The sequence below is a fragment of the Rhipicephalus sanguineus genome, chromosome 5 (genome assembly GCF_013339695.2).
Source record: "Rhipicephalus sanguineus isolate Rsan-2018 chromosome 5, BIME_Rsan_1.4, whole genome shotgun sequence".
NCBI classification, from domain to species: Eukaryota; Metazoa; Arthropoda; class Arachnida; order Ixodida; family Ixodidae; genus Rhipicephalus; species Rhipicephalus sanguineus.
Window position 1 is genome coordinate 41,390,059 of NC_051180.1, and position 20,932 is coordinate 41,410,990.

Consider the following 20,932-nt stretch of genomic DNA (forward strand, 5'->3'; position numbering starts at 1 on the left):
AATGAAAACAGCCGCTCGTCCCTGGCTCGTTCCCACATCAACACATCGTTTGCTCGTAATTTCTACGAGAAAACGACAAGCAGGAGCACAGGTGCCGAGTTAGACTGGCCGCCAAAACAACAGTAAGCGAGGGATACGTAAGGGGATGCCGGCCCATCGAAACATGTTTGTTTCTATTCCTGGCTGTAGTAACTCTGAACGTTGTTTGAACATTATTACTCCTTCGTTTGCTTGCCTGTTTATTTATTGATTTTTTACTGTTTGTTTCTATCAGGTCATTTATGTTTGCTTGTTCGTGCGCTTTAACCTCCGCCCACTGCAAATAAGGAAATACGACGATGTGTAAAGCTATCAATCTGAATGCGATTTGTAAGAGCCGCGATGCTAGAATGGCACGAGCAGTTGCAAAATTGGGGGACGCTTAAGCTTCGCCTTTAAGAGTTGAACGCGATAGCGAAATGGAAGCATAAGATGAGTACACTCGACCATTCAGACGGCTGAACACGGTCTGCACTTGTCAAAGGGAAGTCGATAACTGGCACCCCTTTTGCAGTACTGATGCTTATGCACTAATGTTAACAACTGCGTATGTATAGATGACTCGCATATGATCTAAAGACTAGAATATACAATTTGTGCTAAATTGGCCACAGTCGCGAGTGAAATACTCGCAGGGTGCCTTATGTATTCGCCTAAGACGACTCGAAGGTGAAAGCTAGGGTGCCTTGATGCGCGTTTTGTTGCGCGTTTTGTTGCGCACACATCGAGGCACACTAGTGAAAGCCGTCTTCTTTTTCTTCACAGTCGATGTCACCCAAACCTCCGAAAGCTTTCTGCACCCCACCTGCATTTGCACTGCCTCCGGGATCGGCCCATCTTTGACCAAGCGATGGTGTAATGTGATAATGTCATCATGTGACGTCATTGTGACGTCATGGTTACATCACATTTCGTGACGTCATTATGACGTCATCGCGTGCTGATGATTTTTTGCGTCACTCGTGTTGACGCCGACGGCCAATTTTCGCCTTTGATGAGGCACTTAGCTAAGGCTTTCGCCTTAATAGGTGAACGCAAGTGCATTCACCCCTGCAGGTCGGTGTCGCACACTGGCGGAATCCTTGTTCGTCGTCCATTGCGCCTGAAGTTCCACAGGAGAGGCAGTGCTTCCGACGTATGCCGACGAGGTTCAACGCTCTGCGGACCACAGGAAACCTGCGCGGAAGAAACGAAAAAATACTAATGCTTACTTAATTGGGAGCAATAACAGCTAGGAGAATTAGTTGAACTAACAGACGCCATTTTCACATTCAAAAGCGTGTGAAGTGCAGAAAAGATTGTACATCAAGCAACAAAGGAGGTCCGTAATACAAAAAATTGCGGAGCTCGCTCTCTGTTAGAAGTCGACTGCTGCAATCTGATTATTGTTTTCAAGCTCCTTTTTCTATTTTTTTGCAGAAATTTGCCCAAAAACCATCAAATTTCGGGAGCACAGATGTACTAGTTAAGACGAAAAAGCGAATTCAAACCGAATGGAACACACACGGTCAATCTACGCTAGCCATGGTTACGGTCTGGCACTAAACCACTTGAATTTTTCGCTTAAAGCTCAACCAAAGCCCAACTAGCGTACCGTGCGAGGAGCATGTCAACCAGGCCGGGCGCCCTGGCCTCGCTGGCGTCCCAGCGCAGCCGGAGCGCCCTGCGCGCCCCCGTCAGCCAACCGGTGCGCAGCGAGAGCACGTGCTGGTGCAGCCAGGCAGCCCGGGCGCGCTCCCGGTCTGGGTAGAAGGCGGACGCCACCACGTGACGAAGCCGAAGCCCGTACGTCTGGCCCACGATTAAGGCTATCCCCAGCAGGTACACCACACCTGCGTTGTGCGCACGCTTGTTTTTTGTGCCTTAGCGTTAATAGCAGTTTCATTCATTCATTCATTCATTCATTCATTCATTCATTCATTCATTCATTCATTCATTCATTCATTCATTCATTCATTCATCCATAGTGCTATTCTTAACTATCCTGGACGCAAGCTATATGCGATGGTTATTCGTAAACACTAATGCTTGGAGTTTGTGGAAGATTTCAGACCCTTCCTGTTTAACTGTAAAAAAAACGCACACAGTGGGTACTGTTTTCAATTTTGTAAAAAGAGATGCGGGACTACCAACAACATCAGTTTGAAGTAGACCGCATAACCGCATAAAAGTATAACGTGTCGCAGTCAAGGTATATGATGGAAGCTGCAGCATCGCCTTTTTTTTTTAATGGCGTATCACGTCAGCCCAATATAAATAACGATTATTCACTCAACAACTATATAACGACGAAGTCTTAACTATTCATTTAACGTCGCGAATGAGAGAACGACGCCACGTAAAAGCTCTGCAAGACTACTTCACAGACGTCTTTCAACTCTTAAAGGGGTCATGAACCACTTTTCCAAGTAATGATCTAATGGCCTCAGTATCGGAGTGTACTGCCTCCCGAATCGATTGCCGCAAAAATTTCTCGAATCCGTCAAGAATCAGCGGAGTTACGGGGGTTTGGCGCACGCTCCCAGCGCTTTCTCTCTTTTCTCGTGCCGACGAGCGCACTGGAAGCTAGACAGGGAGGGATGGCATGGGGGAAAGAAGTTACGCCAGCGCGCGTCATGAAACGCGATCGCTCTCCCGCTGTGATTCGCTTGCGCGAGTGCGGCTACCGTGTACTGAGGAGTGCGGCGCCGGCAAGTGGCGGCACCCGGCAAGAAGCGCATCTGATCCGAACGCCGCTCTCGATTTACGTCGGCTATCGGCCAATAAGCATGCTATGTCTCTTGCGACGTACAGCGGACAGACGCCCCGCCCACCGACGAGAGTGAGAACCGGCCTCTGTTTGAAAAGAGGGTGCCTGGGGAAACGGCAACTTCGCGCTCCGCTTGTGGCCATTACGCGGCGCGCACGACTGTAATATTTGGCAGAGCAGTTCATAGCCGTGTCAGCTTTCCGCAGGATGTGTTTTTTTCAATCAGCCCAAGGGGTGCTTCATGACCCCTTTAAAGTGCTATAAATCAATACTAGAAGGTCCTGCTATCAAGCCATTTCAAACCATCGCTACGCACTGTTCCACTTTCTGCCTAATCATATACCCTTGAGTATGATTAGTAGGGGCCGGATTTTTAGGCACTACACAAGCTGGTTTTTAGGCGCCAAAAATAGGCAGGCAAAACAATGTTTTAGGCTTCCAAAATCGCAATTATAGGCACAATAAAATGTCACATAAATGCAGATAATTTCAAACGAATACGTGCGCGACCTCTATCTAGAACATGAAAACAAAAATGTTATTGCTCAAGATGGCACAAAGGCGCCAACATTTGAACATAGCCTGCTTTGTCCCGCCCGGTTCGCACTCCCGTTTTCTGCAGAGCGAGTCTTGTCCACTATCGAATCAACACACTCCTGAGTGTCTTTCCGGCATGAGTGAGAAGTGCAGAGCAGGAGCAGACAGCCAGATTGCTAAAGGACCAGAAGGGAGGGATTCCTCCTATTGGCGGGGTCGAATTGCGTAGAGCCAATTTCTCCCCTGGCAGTGAACCACTTGCGTAGCCAGGCTGGGGTGGGGAGGGGGTTCAACTTCCCCCCTCCCCTAAACTATTCGGTTTTGCGTGTGTATATATACACGCACACACAAAACGCATGCACGAACATATATTAAGTATGGTTGCCCCCCCCCCCTCCTCCCTGAAAAAGATTTCTGTCTATGCTACTGCAGTGACCACCTTAAAAAAGTACATTGCAAACAAAACAAAAGCTTCATGCACATCACATTTTTCTTTCTTTTTTTCTTTTTTTGCTCTTCACTCTACTTTCCGCTGACGGCTGTCCGGCGTTTCGCATTCGCCAACCGCTCGGGACATGTCAGCGCGGCGGCGAATGCTGGCCGGCGTGTCCCGCTTCACTGCTGCTAGCGGTTGTTGGTTGGTTGAACTAGATGACTAGGTTGAACCCCATAGTTCCCAACCGTCAATCTTACGCGGTAACATGAATAACGGTCTCAAACAGCACCCGGGAGCGAAACTTGAGGCTAAATAGCGTTCATATAAGCACCAATTTCGAAAATAGGCATTTATAGGCATTTGTAAGCATTTCGGCACGAACGCCAAAAATAGGTATTTATAGGCACTATAAGAACACTATAAAAGCCCTTCTTAACCCCTAATTCATGCACATATATCGAAATGGCGTGATAGGAGCGCAAGGAACAAAGTAGGCATTTGCCTAAAATCCGGTCTCTAATGATTAGGTTTAGAACCCTCGTTCCATGCATGCACTTCATGCTTAGGCTAGAGGGACTATGTTCCACACCACTCAAGTCAGCAGATCAGGAAAGTGTCAATCTTAGGATATGCCCCTTTAAGTATATCCCGAAAGGTATAAAGTTGTGCCAGAAATAAGAGTTACATATGGGTTGCGTTTAATGAATACACCATCCTCTGGTACAAACAGCGATGTTTACAGTTATGCGCACAAAGCAATTAGAAAATTTCCGCAGATACTAGAACCACAATGGATGCAATGTATACTTATTTACTGCACAACAGTCCTATGCTTCTGACCTATATTATTCGTAGAAAAAATAAGCCATTAAATAAGAAAAAAAAAGGTAGGAAATCTCGATGGCGAACCTATCCACTCATACATATCGACGTCCGGTGGATACGGCCTCAGAAGACAGTTCTGTACGTTGGTGGCTGGCAACGTAGACTCGAGAAGGCTCGACGGGCTGAGAGAGTCGGCGACTTGTCGGTACATGTCAGCCACCGGGCCCCGGCCTTGAACGTGCAGCTTCATCTGAGTAGGCACTACAACCCAATACGGTTTTATCACAGACGGCGCCGATGAAAAGCGATCGACTTAAGTCAAAACACTACAGACTAGGTAGGTCGCCTTGATTAAAGCATGCCGTGGCTTAGCGGTATGAATCGTCCCCAAAAGCAGCTCGCGCGTAGAATGTTATTCGCTGCTGCCTACCCACGGTGACCCCAGTGACGTGCAGACACCGAATTGTCGGTCATTCTTTTTCCCTATGGGGTAATAGACAGCTTCGCGACCACCACAGCCACCAGCATAAGCACGGTCATGTCCCCATGTAACTTAACACTTATCAAGCAATATCTATCATGTCCAGTAACATACTTCAATGTTTCCGTCAGCAGGGGTGAATAAGCAGGCAGTGAAGCCTGCGTGACGCAAGTCAACGGGTTTTTATCCGACGTTGCAATGCGGCGATCACGTGAATCACCAAAGCACAATGACAACCACGAACTCATACGCCCTCCTTCTGAATTTTACACGTGCGGCCACATTTGACGATGGCGGTGTTAGGCGCGACACACGCACATGCGTCACCCGCTGTGTGTGTTTCAGCAAACGCAGCTGCAGACGTCACCAAAGTGTCGCGGACGTCAGCGCTTTTAATGTCACATTATCTTGCTCGTAAGAGTGAATCTTTCATAATGTCTATGGCGACCAGTCCGGAGAAGTCACGTTTCACTTAAAAAACTTCAAGTTGAGGTAAGCTACATTTTGTCACCTGAAGTCAGTCATACTTCGTGGACAGGTCAAGAAAAAGGTTAGACGTCCATACACTAAATTATATGTAGGAAAACAGACAATACAAACTCCAAACAAACGTTTTCTTTCACTTGCGTCCGTGTCTGCAAGCCTAACCTATTTTTTTCTTATGATGCGTCAGGACTGAGCACCAATTACCTCAACGTTATGTTGTTCTCAGCTTCGTGGATGCTTTGCTGTAAACCATTCGTAGCTTAAGGTGTAATAGTTACTGACGAGCTAGTCAGTGGTCTATGATTTTTGTCAAGCAACGAACTTGAATAAAATTCAAGACACTCACAAATGGAGCATACACAGGCGAGTATTTATGTCATCCTCTTTCATGTTTGTGCGAGCGTCTTTTTTATCATGAGGTATGCTCCGCCAATTCTTATTATACAGTTAATTTAGGCTCGATAATTGATGTCTATGCACTCATTTAAGCCTTTAACCCGTGAGTAAGCGGATATGCTTACGTCCAGCGCTGACATTGATCTTGCCGAGGGCCCTGACGAACGCGACGAGCCGATAGAGAGTGTAGTCCAGAAGCAGGGCGACGGCCGTGTGCGCGGCACTGATGGCGAGCGTCCAGAGGTGCTCCCACAGACCCTGCAGCTCGCGGCGAGTCATGCGTGCCGAGAAAGGAGCCACGAAGCTGCGCCTCTCGTACGTCTTCAGCGGCAAGAGGGTCTCGAGACCCTGCGAGTGCCATTAGGCGCGGACGCTGAAGCCTGACAAGAAAGCCATTGCCCCTTACGCCCTATATGGTAACTGCTGTTCTAAATTTTAACGACAATGTCGTCCTGGACCTCATACACCCACATTTTGTAAGGGGCATGACTATTTCTGACCAGATTAAACGACCGTATGTTCTCGTATACTGCTTGGCTATATTACTGGCTCGCAGTGGCTCAGCCAGAAATTATTTTCAAAGAGGGGGGGGCAATGCTGGACCCCCCAACTCACCCCCCAAGGTGCCTAAGGCTGTACTACGTCCTTAATGCTGTACTAAATCCGTCTGGCTGTACTACTTCTCACATTTACCACCGGCCGGAGACCAATGGCAGGCCACTATGAGAATAACGCCATCGCTTCATTTTCAGTTGTGCATCCACCGCTCAGCTTGTTGTCTATCGGAATCGGACACGATCCACGGAGCCTCCCTCCCCCTATTATTGGACACCCCTGCGCACGGCTATGTTACTGTGAGAAACTAGTGTATGTTTGCAGCACGCAGAACGAACCTTGAGCGCCCGGCGCTTGTCGACGGCTTCTACCAACCAGGTGATGTAGTAATTGTCGAAGTCATCTTCTCTCATGTACCGGTAACGGTACTGCATCGCCCTGAAGTATTGAAAAGAAAAAAGTCACAGTTTCACCGCAAGGGCGAAGCAATGAATGCGATAGCAACAAATTGTAGTGTTACACGAAGTGAGGATGGCAGCTAACTGTTTTGTATCCGATCTCGAGTCTCTACAAAACGCTGGTGTAAGAGAATACGGCCGCTTCAGGGAGAGATTCTCTCCGCATAGTCACATCGCGTTGAGAGCGCAGCACGTAGAAGGGTATACGAGCCGTCCGCTGTGATGGCTGTCAAGATAGCGCGCGCGCCAGCAATCCCGACCGCGCCCTTAGATTCAAAGTTCAAAGTTGCGCTGCTCGCGCGACACCACCCCCCGTCCCCCTTCCGAGCGAATGCACCCTCCGAGCGACGGAGGGTGCATGCGTCTTTTCTTTTCATGCTCGTTAAAGAAGGGCATGGGGTTTCCTGTCTGCTTCGACGGCAGGCCTCCCGAGCGGGGTGATGTTATCGCATGCACCCTCCGAGCGACGGAAATGGGCCGGCTCGTTTGATCACTGCTTCGGCCACGTTCGTCGCCCCCGCTCGTGCGCTTTTACCCGCGGTAGAACATACGATGCGCGGGGGGATCTTATCATTTTGAACTTCATACGGGAGGGACATGACGGCGACGGCGACGGCAAAAACCCCTAGAGACTGTCCATATCAATAAAATGGCGGCGCCCGTTGTGGAACTAAAGCAGGGAACTGACAGCTACAGGTTGCCTGACCGAAACAACTATGAAACTATACACCCACAAAGCAGCATTTCAACCGCGTACAAATAATACGATTGGCCTGTATTCGTGTGGATCTTCCACATACCAAACGGAACAACGTGCAACTTGTTCACGCGTTACCTTGTCGTAAATTAACGTAACGTGTCATAAAAGTTGACACCAATGCTAAACATTGAAGCATGCAAGTTACGGGGAAGCCGCGACCTTCCATTTTACATAAATGGCATTTTTCTAGTGACGCTAAATGAGTACTTATGCTGACACTCGCATGCTGCAGGTACTTTCAAAAAGTTTGCTTCAGCTGCGGCTGTGGCTAATTAGGGCGGCACACGCATTTGAGTTTGCGGTTATGAGCATAACGAGGAAGTTATAATTCGGCGACAAAGACAAGCCTGACGTTCGCCTTCAGATCGCAAAAAAAAGCTGGTCCTCAAGATGGCCAGAAACCTTATAGCCAGTGTTGTTGAAGACCAGCAGATCATAGCCCCAGTGTGGTTAAGGCGAATAGTACTAATCTCATCTTGATTCTAGCGGTAAAAAATACGAACACATGAAAGACAAACAGGCTTCTAAAGTGCTCTCATGAGACGTCTCTCATTTGTATCCACATGAGAAACTGGTTATCCACATCAGAGAACTCGTGAGAGACGACGTCCTATCGTCTCTCGTGTGTTTGTCGTCTTTAGAGCTAAAATCAAGATGTCCTCAAGTATTCACCAACTCATCCAGCAGCAATCTCTTATTAAGTATTAAACACGAACACGGCCACTCAAGTTCTTCGCAACATGTGCAACCATCTACGCAAACCTCCATGTCAAAACCAGGGTTTCGTGGTTTCGACACTCGCAAAAGCAAAGCACAGTCACTAAGGGTCAAAGGAACGCAAAGACGATGTCTCTCAAAAGATCCACACGGGGCAAAAGCAAATAGTAAAGCTTAAGAAGGACGGTTTGCTTGACGAGTCGGTATTGCATCTTGAAGAAGGCAGCGTTAAATATAAGACGAACGGAAAGAAACACAGAGAAGTAAAGGTTCACGCACGCAGCGATTTTTCAGTAGAATTCGTTAACCCAATATTGGTCATCCAAGCGTAATAATGACGCTGAAAGGACAGGCACAAACAAACACGAAAATCCCAAACGACAAACAAGAAGCTAAGCTTCGTGCGTGCGTCTGCCGAGAGCACCAGTGAAACCAAGCGTGTTGTTAAGCGTACCGTGATAGAGTCGACCTATACGCGCCTCGTTAGTCACTTACTTGGAGACATATCGGTAAGCGGAGAACGGTCTTTCCTTAACCGAAATGGTTGACCTTTGATGCAGACCCAATCACAAGCCCCTTTTTTCTTGTTTCTTTTTCTCACTTATTCTTTTTTGTCACTTTTGTTGCAAACTTTCTTCGTTAGCGCAATTAGGCACCCCTGAACGGTGACGTTCCCGCGAAAATACTGCAGCCACACACAGGATCACCTGTTGTATAAATAGCACACACGTTTTGTCTCGTTAACACATATATGCCCAAACTCAAAAAATGAAAAAATATTTTTTTTTTTTCACAAAAACTGTACTGCTACCCTCAAAAGAAGGCACATTTTTTTATTTTACTGCCAGGTAAACGCAACACTGTTTTTCAAGCCGTCCTATACATGTAGGACACTGGGCATTAGGGGTGCTATGTGCGGGTGTGCTAAGCCTTGAAACATTTCACGTGCACACCGACATTGCACTTCTTTCTCTCCATGACGTTTTTCATAAAAAGCACCCGTTTGCGCGGAGAAAGCGGTCGGCATTTCACGTGCACTTCTTCCTCTCCATGACGTCTTTCACACAAAGCACGCGTTTGCCCGGAGTACAGTGGCTAGTGTACCCGCACAAAGCGGCCGGCACGTGGCAGCATGAAAAGCAAGCAATGTCTAGGCTTGCACACGTTGAGAATGAGACCTCCTTGATGCCCCGCCACGGTGACATAAACGCAAGTCGCCGCTTGCGTGCCGTAACGCTCCTTCAATCTTCTTTTTTTTTTTTTTTTGACTACTGGTTTTACGCGTGAATGAACTAGGGTGCCGGAAGCGTCTGTCTTTCTCTCTCTCTCTCCGTCTCTGATGAAGCCCCTACATTGATGGTCCTCGCGATACAATTAGATGTCATCTGGCGACACAGGCAAAGCAAAAAAAGAAAAAAGTGACAATTAAAAGAGTGACCAAAGTAAAATTAGGCCACTGGTGTCCTCTTGAGTAAGCGCTACTGTGCACGGTCACTCGTCATTCGCCGTGGAAGTAGGTCTATGACGAAACAACGAGGGCATATGGTACGGCCGTTTGTATAAGCCAACGAGTAGGAAGTCAGCGGAAGAAACGAAGACGACAAGCCAACGCTGATGAAGGCAGTGTTGTTCCTGGTATGGCGCAACCCGTTTTCAAACAAGGAGAATGATGTCGCCGCTTTTACTGCACGCCCAACGACATTACCCGTGGCCTAAATTAATTAAATTCTATAATTTCACGCGCAAAGAACCTCGATGTGATCATGCAAAGAAGGCAGAAGTTCAGGAGAAGATGCAAACTCGAAGAGATGAAACATCCTTGAACGGGTGGTGCACAAACATTTCGACAAGTGGCCTTGTCTTCTTCAAGGCCGACCCGCCACGGTGGTCTAGTGGTTATGGCGCTAGACTGCTGACCGGAAGGTCGCGGGATCGAATCCCGGCCGCGGCGGCTGCATTTTCGATGGAGGCGAAAATGTCTGAGGCCCGTGTATTTAGATTTAGGTGCACGTTAAAGAACTCCAGGTGGTCGAAATTTCCGGAGTCCACCACTACGGCGTCTCTCATAATCATACAGGGTATCGGAACGAAATGTTTTTCGTTTCGGTTTTAGTTTCGTTCCACCGCAAAAAGTTCCGTTCCGTTTCTTTTCCGGAACGAAAAAAAAAATTTTCCGTAACGGTTTTTTTTTTGCGCAAAAATTTGAAGTTAAGGCAATCATAAAGAACACTGAATTTGTGGTGTAGTGACTTGCCCTCCTCTTTGGAAAGTGGGACAAGGGTAAAACACGTTCTTCAGAGGAGCGGAAGCAACTCTACCACGAATTCCTACCAACTTGCACAAAGCAGTCTTAATTTCAAAGTCATAGTATATATTTTCTCAAAAAACAAATACGATTTTTTTTAGTGGACTCAATGCTTTGTGTCAAGGGAGGGAGCACGACCTCAGAAGCAGCACGTCACTGAGTGTACTCTCTGATGTCCGAGACCGCTGTTCTGATAAAAAGATCGCTAGGCCTGCGGGGAACACGCAGCACAGTCACAGCGAAAGCTGGAAGAGCGGACTTTGTAGAGCCCGTTGTAGATTCTCTTGGGGCAACTAATACAAGTACACATGCAAGGTACCCACTACGCCATAAATCATCGTAATTTTTCTCAAGTATCGTAGTTCCTACTATGCAATTTTTCGTCATTTTTTTGAAGAAACGTGGTACCCGCTACACATCTGTATAAGTCAGTGCACTTTGTGCTGTAGCTGATGACGATAAGGAATTATGGCTGAGCACTTTGCAGTGGGTGGGAACTTGCAGTGTTGCGGAATGGGAGTCTCCATACCATTCCAGTTCCATTCCGAGGAATTAGGACTTGCCGCAATTCCATTCCTTTCAATTCCTCGGAATGAAAAAACTTAGCCCATTCCCAATCCGGGAATGGCCGGGCAGTTCAATTCCATTGCTGTAATTCCTCAAAGTAGGAAAGGCATCTCGATAGTTTTATCGAGCCACTAGAATGAACGCCTCATAAAGATGATGCCATCAGATGCATTAAGAACTGCAGAAGTACCCAAAACACGTTACCAAGGTCGAGGGATAGTAGCTTGGTGACATCTCGTGCAGTACAACCACCGTACTAATTCCCATAGGGACAGTTCTTCCGCTACCTAGAGTATTTGCATGGTCAGCATGTTTTAACGAACGGTGTTGTTTTAATAATGTTTAAGCTTAAATGTGCCAATGCTAAAATGACGACATAGCGTATTTTTATGCTGAAAAAAGTAGTATTCAAGAAGACCAAGCCGTTTTACCACGCGTCTGGAGCGGTCGTGAATATGGAGAAAGCTAAGATTTGGTTAATATGGGGAACAAAACCCTCTAGATCTGCTGGTATTAGTTGGAACAGTGCACCTCTCGGGCACCTTGTGCCTTTGCATCGAATACGGAACACTGGGCCGCAATGCTCGTCAGCACTCATGGTTGTCAAGCGCGGCTCGCAAGCATGGATGTGGTGAGGAGAGCTTTCTGTGTTCGCCTGTGCGCAGGTATGCAGTGTCTTCGTTGTCGCAAAGGTTATTCACGTGTGTCAGGTACTAAACTGCTCGTGAGATAAAGATCAGGCTGTGCATAGAGTATTCGCCACTTTCGTGTGGGGGTATCAATGCGAACAAACGCGCAGGGGTAGTTTGTTTCTCCCTTCAGTACCTGCTGGGATAATGAATTTGTTTGTACACTAACTTATGCCTCTGTTTGTAGTAGGCGCGTTGCTTATAAATGTAGCGTGCTTGTAATCAGCCAAGCCATTTTAAAAATACTGCTTTATTGTTAATTTCGAGGCTCTGACTTACTAATGTTTGAAGTTTGAAAAACAGCACGTAGACGAAAACGTGCTCTATTTTCGGAAAAAGATGTAATTCCATTCCCATTCCATTGCGTGAAAAAGGCGCTTAATTCCATTCTCATTCCGTTCCTCCAAGCGTTGTCTTCATTCCATTCCGGGGTTGCGAAAATGTGGAATGATTCCGGAGTCATTCCAATTCCGGAGTGGTAACTCCGCAACACTGGTGGGAAGCATTAAACCACACATTTGGTGCTATTAGCATTGTGTAATGACTGGTTGTTATTTTGCTCTTCTGCGACGCTATATTACATATGTTAACACGATTCCCCACCCGACATGACGCCTCGATAGAGTATTTTTGCGAAGGAGTTAGAAGCACCAGCGTGGCACTGTGGTGAAAGACCCGGCTGCCACGCCGAGGGCGCGGGCTAAAATCCCATCCAACCCTAGAAATATGTTTCTCATTCAATTTTTTTTCTTATTTCACGCGATAGTGGTCACGTACAGCGGCGGCGGCGGACAACTATGGCCCCAAAATCAGCTGTTGTGATCTCATAACAGCTTTCGCTGTAACGAACTTCAGCACCGACAATGCCCTCTCCACTTTGGCCTGCGTGACAGGCGCGCAAAAGTCCACTTGCGTTAATACAAACGTCTCTGGTTGCCACTGTTTTCGTTTTTCGCACAATTTCAACATATCTTTGCTTTGGAATTCCTGCCTGAGGTACGCGCTAGTATTGTACCCTGACATATGCTCACATTGCACTAGCTCAGTTGTTCTGGATCGCGAAGTTTTCTCGTGAACCGAAAAACGATTGAAAAAATTTCGGTTTCACTCCGGAACGAAATAATATATAAAGTTTCGGTTACGTTTTCGTTCTGGTCAAAAATATCGTTTTTTTTTTTCGTTTTTCGTTTTCGGTTTTCGTTCCGTTCCGACACCCTGTAATCATATCGTGGTTTTGGGACGTTAAACCCCAGATATTATTATTGTTCTTCAAGGCCCGCAACTGCCTTGAAGAAGACAAGAACACTTGCCGAATTACCTAGAAACATGCATCCGAAAATACATAAGGCCAGAAGAAAGGCAAGATCAGAAGCACACGAAAGAAATTTCACAGGGAGAACAGATGTACTGTACGTTGACGCAACCACATACAGAGAACACTCCGGGGCGGTAGTGAGCGTTGTTGATCACCAGCTTAGGGAAGTCAATAGCGCTTCGATCAAAAGCAATAACATCCTCGAGGCTGAGGAAGTAGCGATCGCTCTCGCCATCACGCACCAGGGCAAAGAATCCACTGCGGAAATAGTTACGGACTCGCAAGAAGCGTGGAGACGATACAGCAGCGGACGCGTATCCACTGCTGCCATCCGCATACTCAAGGCGAGAAAAATGACCTTCTCGTGTTGGTCCATTACGTGGACACCAGGCCATGAAACTGTGACTGGGAACCAGCGTGCTGACGCCCACGCCCGAGCATACGCCAACCGGGGGGCGCACAACGACGGGGAACCAAACACGGTCACTAGACGCTATGGGGCAATTCTAGAACATCAAAGAGCCCTGAGGAGGATTTACCCTCCTCCCCACAAAGACCTCAGTAAAGAGCACTCGGTTGCCTGGAGACAGCTGCAGACTAATACATACCCAAATCTCAGTCTACTTAACAAAATCTATCCGACTACATACGACAACAAATGCCCGCTATGCGGGGAACATGCAACACTTTATCACGTTACATGGGCCTGCCAACACTCAAAGGATGTGCCAATAAACAACACACCAACACCAGAGCAGTGGGAGGCTGCGCTGTCCTGCTCGAAGCCTGAAGAACAGCTCAAGCTGATTGACAGAGCGCGCAAGATGGCAAAGGCCACAGGGGCCCTGGACTGAGGGCTCCACCTTCGCCGGGAGAATTTCTTTGCACCAATAAAGTTTTTCATTCATTCATTGCCGAAACGTTGACTCCAGCGACGCTCACTGCTCGAGGATGTGATTATGAGGCACGCCGTAGTGAGGGAATCCGTATTGACTATGATCACCGGGAGGGGTCACTAAACGCGAACTAAACGTAAGTACACATGTGTTCTTGAACTTCTCCCTGACCTAAGTGTGGCAGCCGTGGCTGGGATTCGAACTCACGTCCCCGAGCTCAGCAGCGTAATATTTTAGCCGGTAAGCTACGATGGTGGGTGCGGACTAAATGGGTACTTAAACAAAAGCGTGGACGCCTGTCACCTCGAAACAACTCAGGCATGGACTCATAGAACTTACTGGCCATGATCCCACGTCTGTAACGTTGCTTGTTTGGCCACTTCGTAGTTTATAAGCTCGCGTAATTTTCTTTCGAGTACCTAACCCTCGTATCCTACTGTTTCTTACTAATAGGTCGAACACCAGCGCTGTGATCGTACGTACACGGTGTCAATGACGCATAGTAGATGGATTTGTCTAAAGTTTATACATGTGGATTCAGACGTTATTGTGGCTTCGTTTACTGCTTTTAATCTGTCTACATTAATTTAAACTTTGCATCAATCATATTTCCTTAAACGTTGAAGGCAACGACACCGTGTGATATTCGTAATCGCCGTATTGTGTGCGACACATAAGGCGATGTTTCGTTAAAAAAATACCTGTTCTGGGGAGGCTGCATTGCCGTTTGAAGTCAGAACGACGAAGTTCAGGCAAGTGCATGTATTGCTCTTCTCTCCCATGCCCGCTATACCACCCTGCTTGCAACCCCATAGTCACTAGCGCCGGGGTTGCCTCTAGTAGCTTTTCTAGGAAACTCTGTGGGCTAAGGACATAGGCACGTGCAGGGTTCTCCGTTAAGTGGAGCCGAGTTTCCCCGCAGCGCCACACCTTCTCCCCCTCCCCCCTCCAAGTTGTGAGAGTGTGAAAGAATCCAAGCTTCGCAATGGATGCAAACATGAAAATGAAGCGATGACGTGCAGCTCAAAACAGCCTGCCTTTGGTCCCAGGATTTCCGGGGGTAAAGTGGGAGGACACCAGTTCTTGAAATGCATCAGGAGCCCTCGGCCGTCAGTGTCGTCAAAAGCCTGCATGGCCATAACCCAGCGCATTAAACAATGACGGGACATGTCCGACTGAGTAAAGGCATAGGGCAGACTTGTGGCATCACCATCATCATCATCAGCAGCAGCAGCAGCCTGTCTACGCCCACTGCAGGGCAAAGGCCTCTCCCATGTTCCGCCAATCAACCCTGTCCTGTGCTTTCTGCTGCCACGTTATACCTGCAAACTTCTGAATCTCATCTACCCACCTAATTTTCTGTCTCCCCCTCACGCGTTTGCCATCTCTTGGAATCCAGTCAGTTACCCTTAATGACCACCGGTTATCCTGCCCACGTGCTACGTGCCCGGCCCATATCCATTTCTTCTTCTTGATTTCAACTATGATGTCCTTAACCCCCGTTTGTTCCCTGACCCACTCTGCTCTCTTCCTGTCTCTTAAGGTTACACCTATCATTTTCCTGTCCATCGCTCGCTGCGTCGTCCTCAATTTAAGTTGAACCCTTTTTGTAAGTCTCCAGGTTTCTGCTCGGTGGGTAAGTACCGGTAAGATGCAGCTGTTATATACCTTCCTCTCGAGGGATAGTGGTAGACTACCATTCATGATTTGATAATGCTTGCCGAATGAGCCCCATCCCATTCTTATTCTTCTGGTTATTTCACTCTCGTGGTTCGGCTCCGCGGTTACTACCTGTCCTAAGTAGACGTACTCCTTTACAACTTCCAGTGTCTCGCCACCTATCGCAGAGCGCTGTTCTCTGCCAAGATTGTTCCACATTACTTTAGTTTTATGCAGATTAATTTTCAGACCTACTCTTCTACTTTCCGTATCCAGTTCAGTAATCATGAGCTGTAATTCGTCTCCCATGGGCTTGGGGCAGACAGGTGATTATGAAGGGAGCCTCAAAGCCCCCCCCCCCCCCCACGCCCCCGCCCATGTGCCCATGGTTGAGAACGAAAAGGGAACACGCTCTGCAGTCAATAACTGACCACCCCACGCTAAACGAGTTCAAGTCAAAATGTATAAGTGCGCTCTCGGTATAGGTTGACGCGTTTGTTACGATTGCTGCTGGCAGTGTGTGGGCCAGTTCAAGCGAAAGACACAATAACAGCGTCGAGATCAATATCGCCTCTCGCTGGTAGAGCCGACGCGAAAAACAACAGCCTTTTCCGGGTTCGGACGACAAAGTGTGCGTCATATTAGTATCTTCATGCGATTTTTTTTCTTTCGATGCGACAAAACGGTGGAACTGGTAAAGTGATACACGATAATGCAGAAGCTGCAGAGTCGCAAAATCAGCTCAGACACCGAATGACAGAGAGTCGTGTTTTGGCATGTGGCACTCCCATTCCAAACATTCCGACATACCAACTGTTTATTGAAAAAAGTAGCCTACAGGACCAGAAAAGCGATATACTTCTGAAATCGCCGGAATACAAGCGCAATAACCTAATACAGAATCTATTTTTCGGGCAGCGGGAGACGAAATTCTAAAGTAAATAAAACACATATATAGAGAGAATGAGAATGCTATCATCAACTTGTTCGAAGCGGGCGTACGCGCATGCGCTTGGAAAACAATAATACATGAACGCATGGCACAGAAAACAGCACAAATAGAGGGCGAGAGTGTGCGGCCTTATCAACTCAAAACAAGGGACAAGACTAAGCGAGCGGCGATTGGATTTGAAGCATCGCCGTCAAATTAGATTCTAAAGCCTGCTCTGGCGCGAACATGTTCGCCGTACACAGTGCCGGGGCTGGAAAACACGAGAGGGATGTAGTACGTGTGTTTGTGTGCGTGAGGGGCATCACACTGTCGGTTCCCGTTAGCGTGGAACCGGCGAGAGTTCTTTCAGATTTCACCGAGGCCCACGCAAAGTGCAGCCGCGTAGGCGGGGGTCAGCGGGACGCTTCCTGATCGGGCCCGCTAATCGCGCTGCGTTCATTAGAATAGGCGACCACTGGTTTGCGCAGCCATTACGGAAAGAGTGTGGGGGGTGAAAAAAATGAAGAAAAACAGAGGCGGCGCGTCTCGGCCTCTGGGGTAGGTACCATACGGGATATAACCTAAAGCCGCTCAGCTTTAAAGAGTCTGCGCCGCAACCGAAAGACGAACACAAACTAATACCGGACGTCAGAAGTGAGGCCGTCGGCGTGAGAAAGTCCTGGCGAAGGGCGTGTAATATTCCATCGCGCAGTTATCGGGCCAGCGCGCAACGGCACGAAGAGTATCTGCCGGAAAAATATTGGGAATCTTCCCGCGAATGCGCGCCGCTTGAGGTCCAAGTCAGTGAAGGTGAGAGAGAGCGAGACAAAAAAAGGCAAACGAAAGTCTAGGAGGTTAACCAGGTTGCACCCGATCTGCTGCCCAACACTATATGAAAGGAAAAAGCGGCCACAGAAAGGAAAATCATGATTGATCCCTCCGTCAAAGGAATCGGTATATAACACGAATGTGAAGTGTCTTCGCAGAAGTAGTTGATTGTTTGTTGTATACTGTACATTGAGATATGAGAGCTTGCGCAATGGCTATTGGTGTTTGACAGCTATAGCACCGTTTAACGTGGACGCACCGACGGTGACGCGTGGTGGCGCATTTCCATCCCGACGACTAACATCCATTATCACGATTGAACCTTTCCCGTAGTTGACGTATAGTTAACATACGCCTGGGCACAGCATATGGCGAATTCCGCGCAAAGATGGCATCAACAAGCACATAATAAACGCTGGTACGCGATATGCACTTATTCAAAGCGTCGGTATTTCATGAGAGAAACGACAAGGTGCGACAAGCTATTCGGCAAGACAGCGCCAGCAGAACGAACGTCGAAGAAAGGGACAAAGAAAGCTTCGAAGAAGAATACGTTCTGGTGCGTAGATCCCCCCCAGTACCAGCGCCTTTACACGGCGGTCGTTCATAGAGGGTGGTCCATAGAGGCTGTGAGACTGCAGCACGAGGCCTAATCGGAAGCGGAGATCAACATACAACCGGAAGAAAAGAAACAAAGATCATAGCGAATCACTTCTGGTGAATCCTGCAAGGTAAAGGCAAGTTTGCGCACTCGCATACCGAGCTCACTGAGCAGGCAAATTGAAGTTGGCACAAAGCCACTTCGGGGCAAAGGAGGCCATTGGCAATATAAGCCTGTAAAATACTTTATTGAGGGTGATTATTAACAACTTTGTTCGATGCCGGCATTCGCTTATGCAGCTTTGCGTCGCCGATAAGCACGCGTCCACTCTTTCCTTCAACGCTGAACGGTGCGAAACAAAAGAACTCGTAAGGGATGCCTTTATACAGCAATTACCGTTTGTATCTATCACCCCACCGGTGAGTTCTTTGTAAAACAGATGAGCGCGGAGGCGGAGTTCAAACTAATGAGTTGTGCGAGGCATGTTTGTCGCAGCAGCGTCATTAGATAGCTTTAGCTCCTACCCAAATGCATTAACTTTGGCGAAAAGCGGGGTCACCCGAGACGTAGACGGCACCGGTGGAGCTATATTATGACGCTTTGTCCAGTCAGAATGCGTCAGAAAAGCTTTTGCGTTGCATGGGCGCTCACGTCGAAAAATGATATTAAAGGCAGGCCAGCGATTACGTAGGTGCAAACACTTTGCACCGGTCAGATTCTTTGCCACCACTATGTGTGCACGTGTGTGCGTACGTGCGTGCGTGCGTGCGTTTGTGCGTGCGTGCGTGCGCGTTTCTAAGATGCACCACCTTTCTCAGTATCAGGTTTTGTTAAGCCGTTCCCTAAGGATGGGATTACTTGAACGATTCGCTCAACTCTCGGTACACATCTCTATCATCTTCTTTTTTTTTTTTTCTTTCTCAAGGATCATCGAATTTCGCTAAACTTCGTTGCAGCACAAGTTTACAGCAATGGTACAAACTTGCTTATACCGGCGATCTTTAAGACAGGCTTCGCGACAGAATTAACAAAGTTTTCCTTACGGCTGTGTATACGGCACTTATTTTTCTTTTCTTTAGTAGAGCTATTTCTACTTCCATAATGTTCCTTGTTACCGCGAGACGCCGATATCTGCTTCTCGTGTTATTAAATATTTAGGTATTAGTCTCAGTATTAGTATACAGTAAGATCGATACGACTCTACCAATTTATTTTCCCTCTAGATTTACTAAACCACCAAGCGCTGGTCAAAGGTATACACACCATATAGTGCCAACACGTCGGGTCGCTTAGCAACAACGCGCGACTCACCTCGAAAGATTAATATCTCCCTGGCCTCGGCTTTCGCTCACTCCCCCTGATTCAAGTGGATTCGTCAGTAAATCATCCAATACTACAGCCCAACCATCCCCCATCTCTCCTCAACTTAGTCCAAAAGGGTTTTTGTCGCTCTACTTATGTGTTTGGAGAAGGCTCCGATAACAGCGCCGCTAAAAGCAATTGAAGCGTGAGGCCGGACTGCAGAAGACAAACATTAATCTCTCTTTTGCGCAATGCCTGCTTCAATCTCGATAGAGCCGGGAAGTGTGTACGGGTCGGAAAAAGAAATGTCAGTACTGAGTCGTAAATATGTCCTCTCAAGTTGTTCAAGGGCACAGCGAAAGACCTGCGAACCGCCTATATCTATATTATACAAAGCAGGATTAAAATTCAAGGACCAGTTCCATCCAAAACGCATTACATTCGGTTCCCGTTATCGGTGCTAAGAATAAAAGAGCCATTATCAACCTCCCTAAGGGAAAAGGATTCGCCTCCTTAATTGATTCCAGCTGCCATCGAATCTTATAGTTCAGCTTCTTTTCTTACGCTGATGTTCTGGGAGCTTCAACACTTCCGGTCAAACGGCACTAAAGTTCATAAATCCTGTAATCAGTGAACAGCGGTGGAAAGGTGTAATCAAGCCAGTTAAAGCCGGCTTTAAACGTGGGCGAGTTCCAGTCGAATAATACTGGCGTAAAATCACCAGTTTTATCATTGTCATTGGTTCCTGTTTCGCTTAAGGCTGTTCCCCGGCGTCGCTTGTGCAAGTTAAGCAACTGTCGTCAATCTAGATAACTGGCGTAATAGTTTCGCTGCGCAAAGCGAATGATAAAACAATTCCATTCTTCTAATTTGAAGATGCGACACTTTACCTTTGATCTCCTTCAACTTTCTTTTATACATAATTATTACGGAAGAAGGCAATAGATTTGGATTAGGTAGAAGACTCGGGAGTTATAGGACTTTGCAATATATTTTACTATATTTGTAAACGTAGCCCTTTCTTTCCTTTGCTCCTTCTGCCTCTTTCTGCCTTCTGCCTTCTGCCGCCCAGTAGGGCGAAGAGCAACGGCGTTCGCAGGAGCGGGGCGACGACCATTAAAGCACGCCACGCGCGCACATCGCGCCATCTATGTGGTGACTAAGAAAGCATGCTGAAGTAAATGGTGTATATAAATAGCTCGCCGTTATCAGGCTGAAAGACGTTCGCCGCGCGCTGGGAAGCAAGAGGTAGCCCGTTACATTCCGCGCGTCGGAAAGTATTTCTAAATTATTTTTCTTTGTGTCTTATATATATATATATATATATATATATATATATATATATATATATATATATATATATATATATATATATATATATATATATCACGGTTCATGGC

General features: G+C 47.3%; 1 protein-coding gene across 1 annotated transcript in view; it reads right to left on the reverse strand.

Moving 5' to 3' along the window:
- Positions 1 to 20,932, reverse strand: part of LOC119394628 (DC-STAMP domain-containing protein 2-like) — a 64,401-nt gene that overhangs the window by 8,484 nt on the left and 34,985 nt on the right. Inside the window, exons 7-10 of the mRNA XM_037661946.2 lie at positions 6,843 to 6,942; positions 6,075 to 6,297; positions 1,634 to 1,871; positions 1,088 to 1,215 (exon numbers count right to left, since the gene is read on the reverse strand). Of these exons, the coding sequence (XP_037517874.1) occupies positions 1,088 to 1,215; positions 1,634 to 1,871; positions 6,075 to 6,297; positions 6,843 to 6,942 (689 nt within the window). The remainder of the gene's footprint in view (positions 1 to 1,087; positions 1,216 to 1,633; positions 1,872 to 6,074; positions 6,298 to 6,842; positions 6,943 to 20,932) is intronic.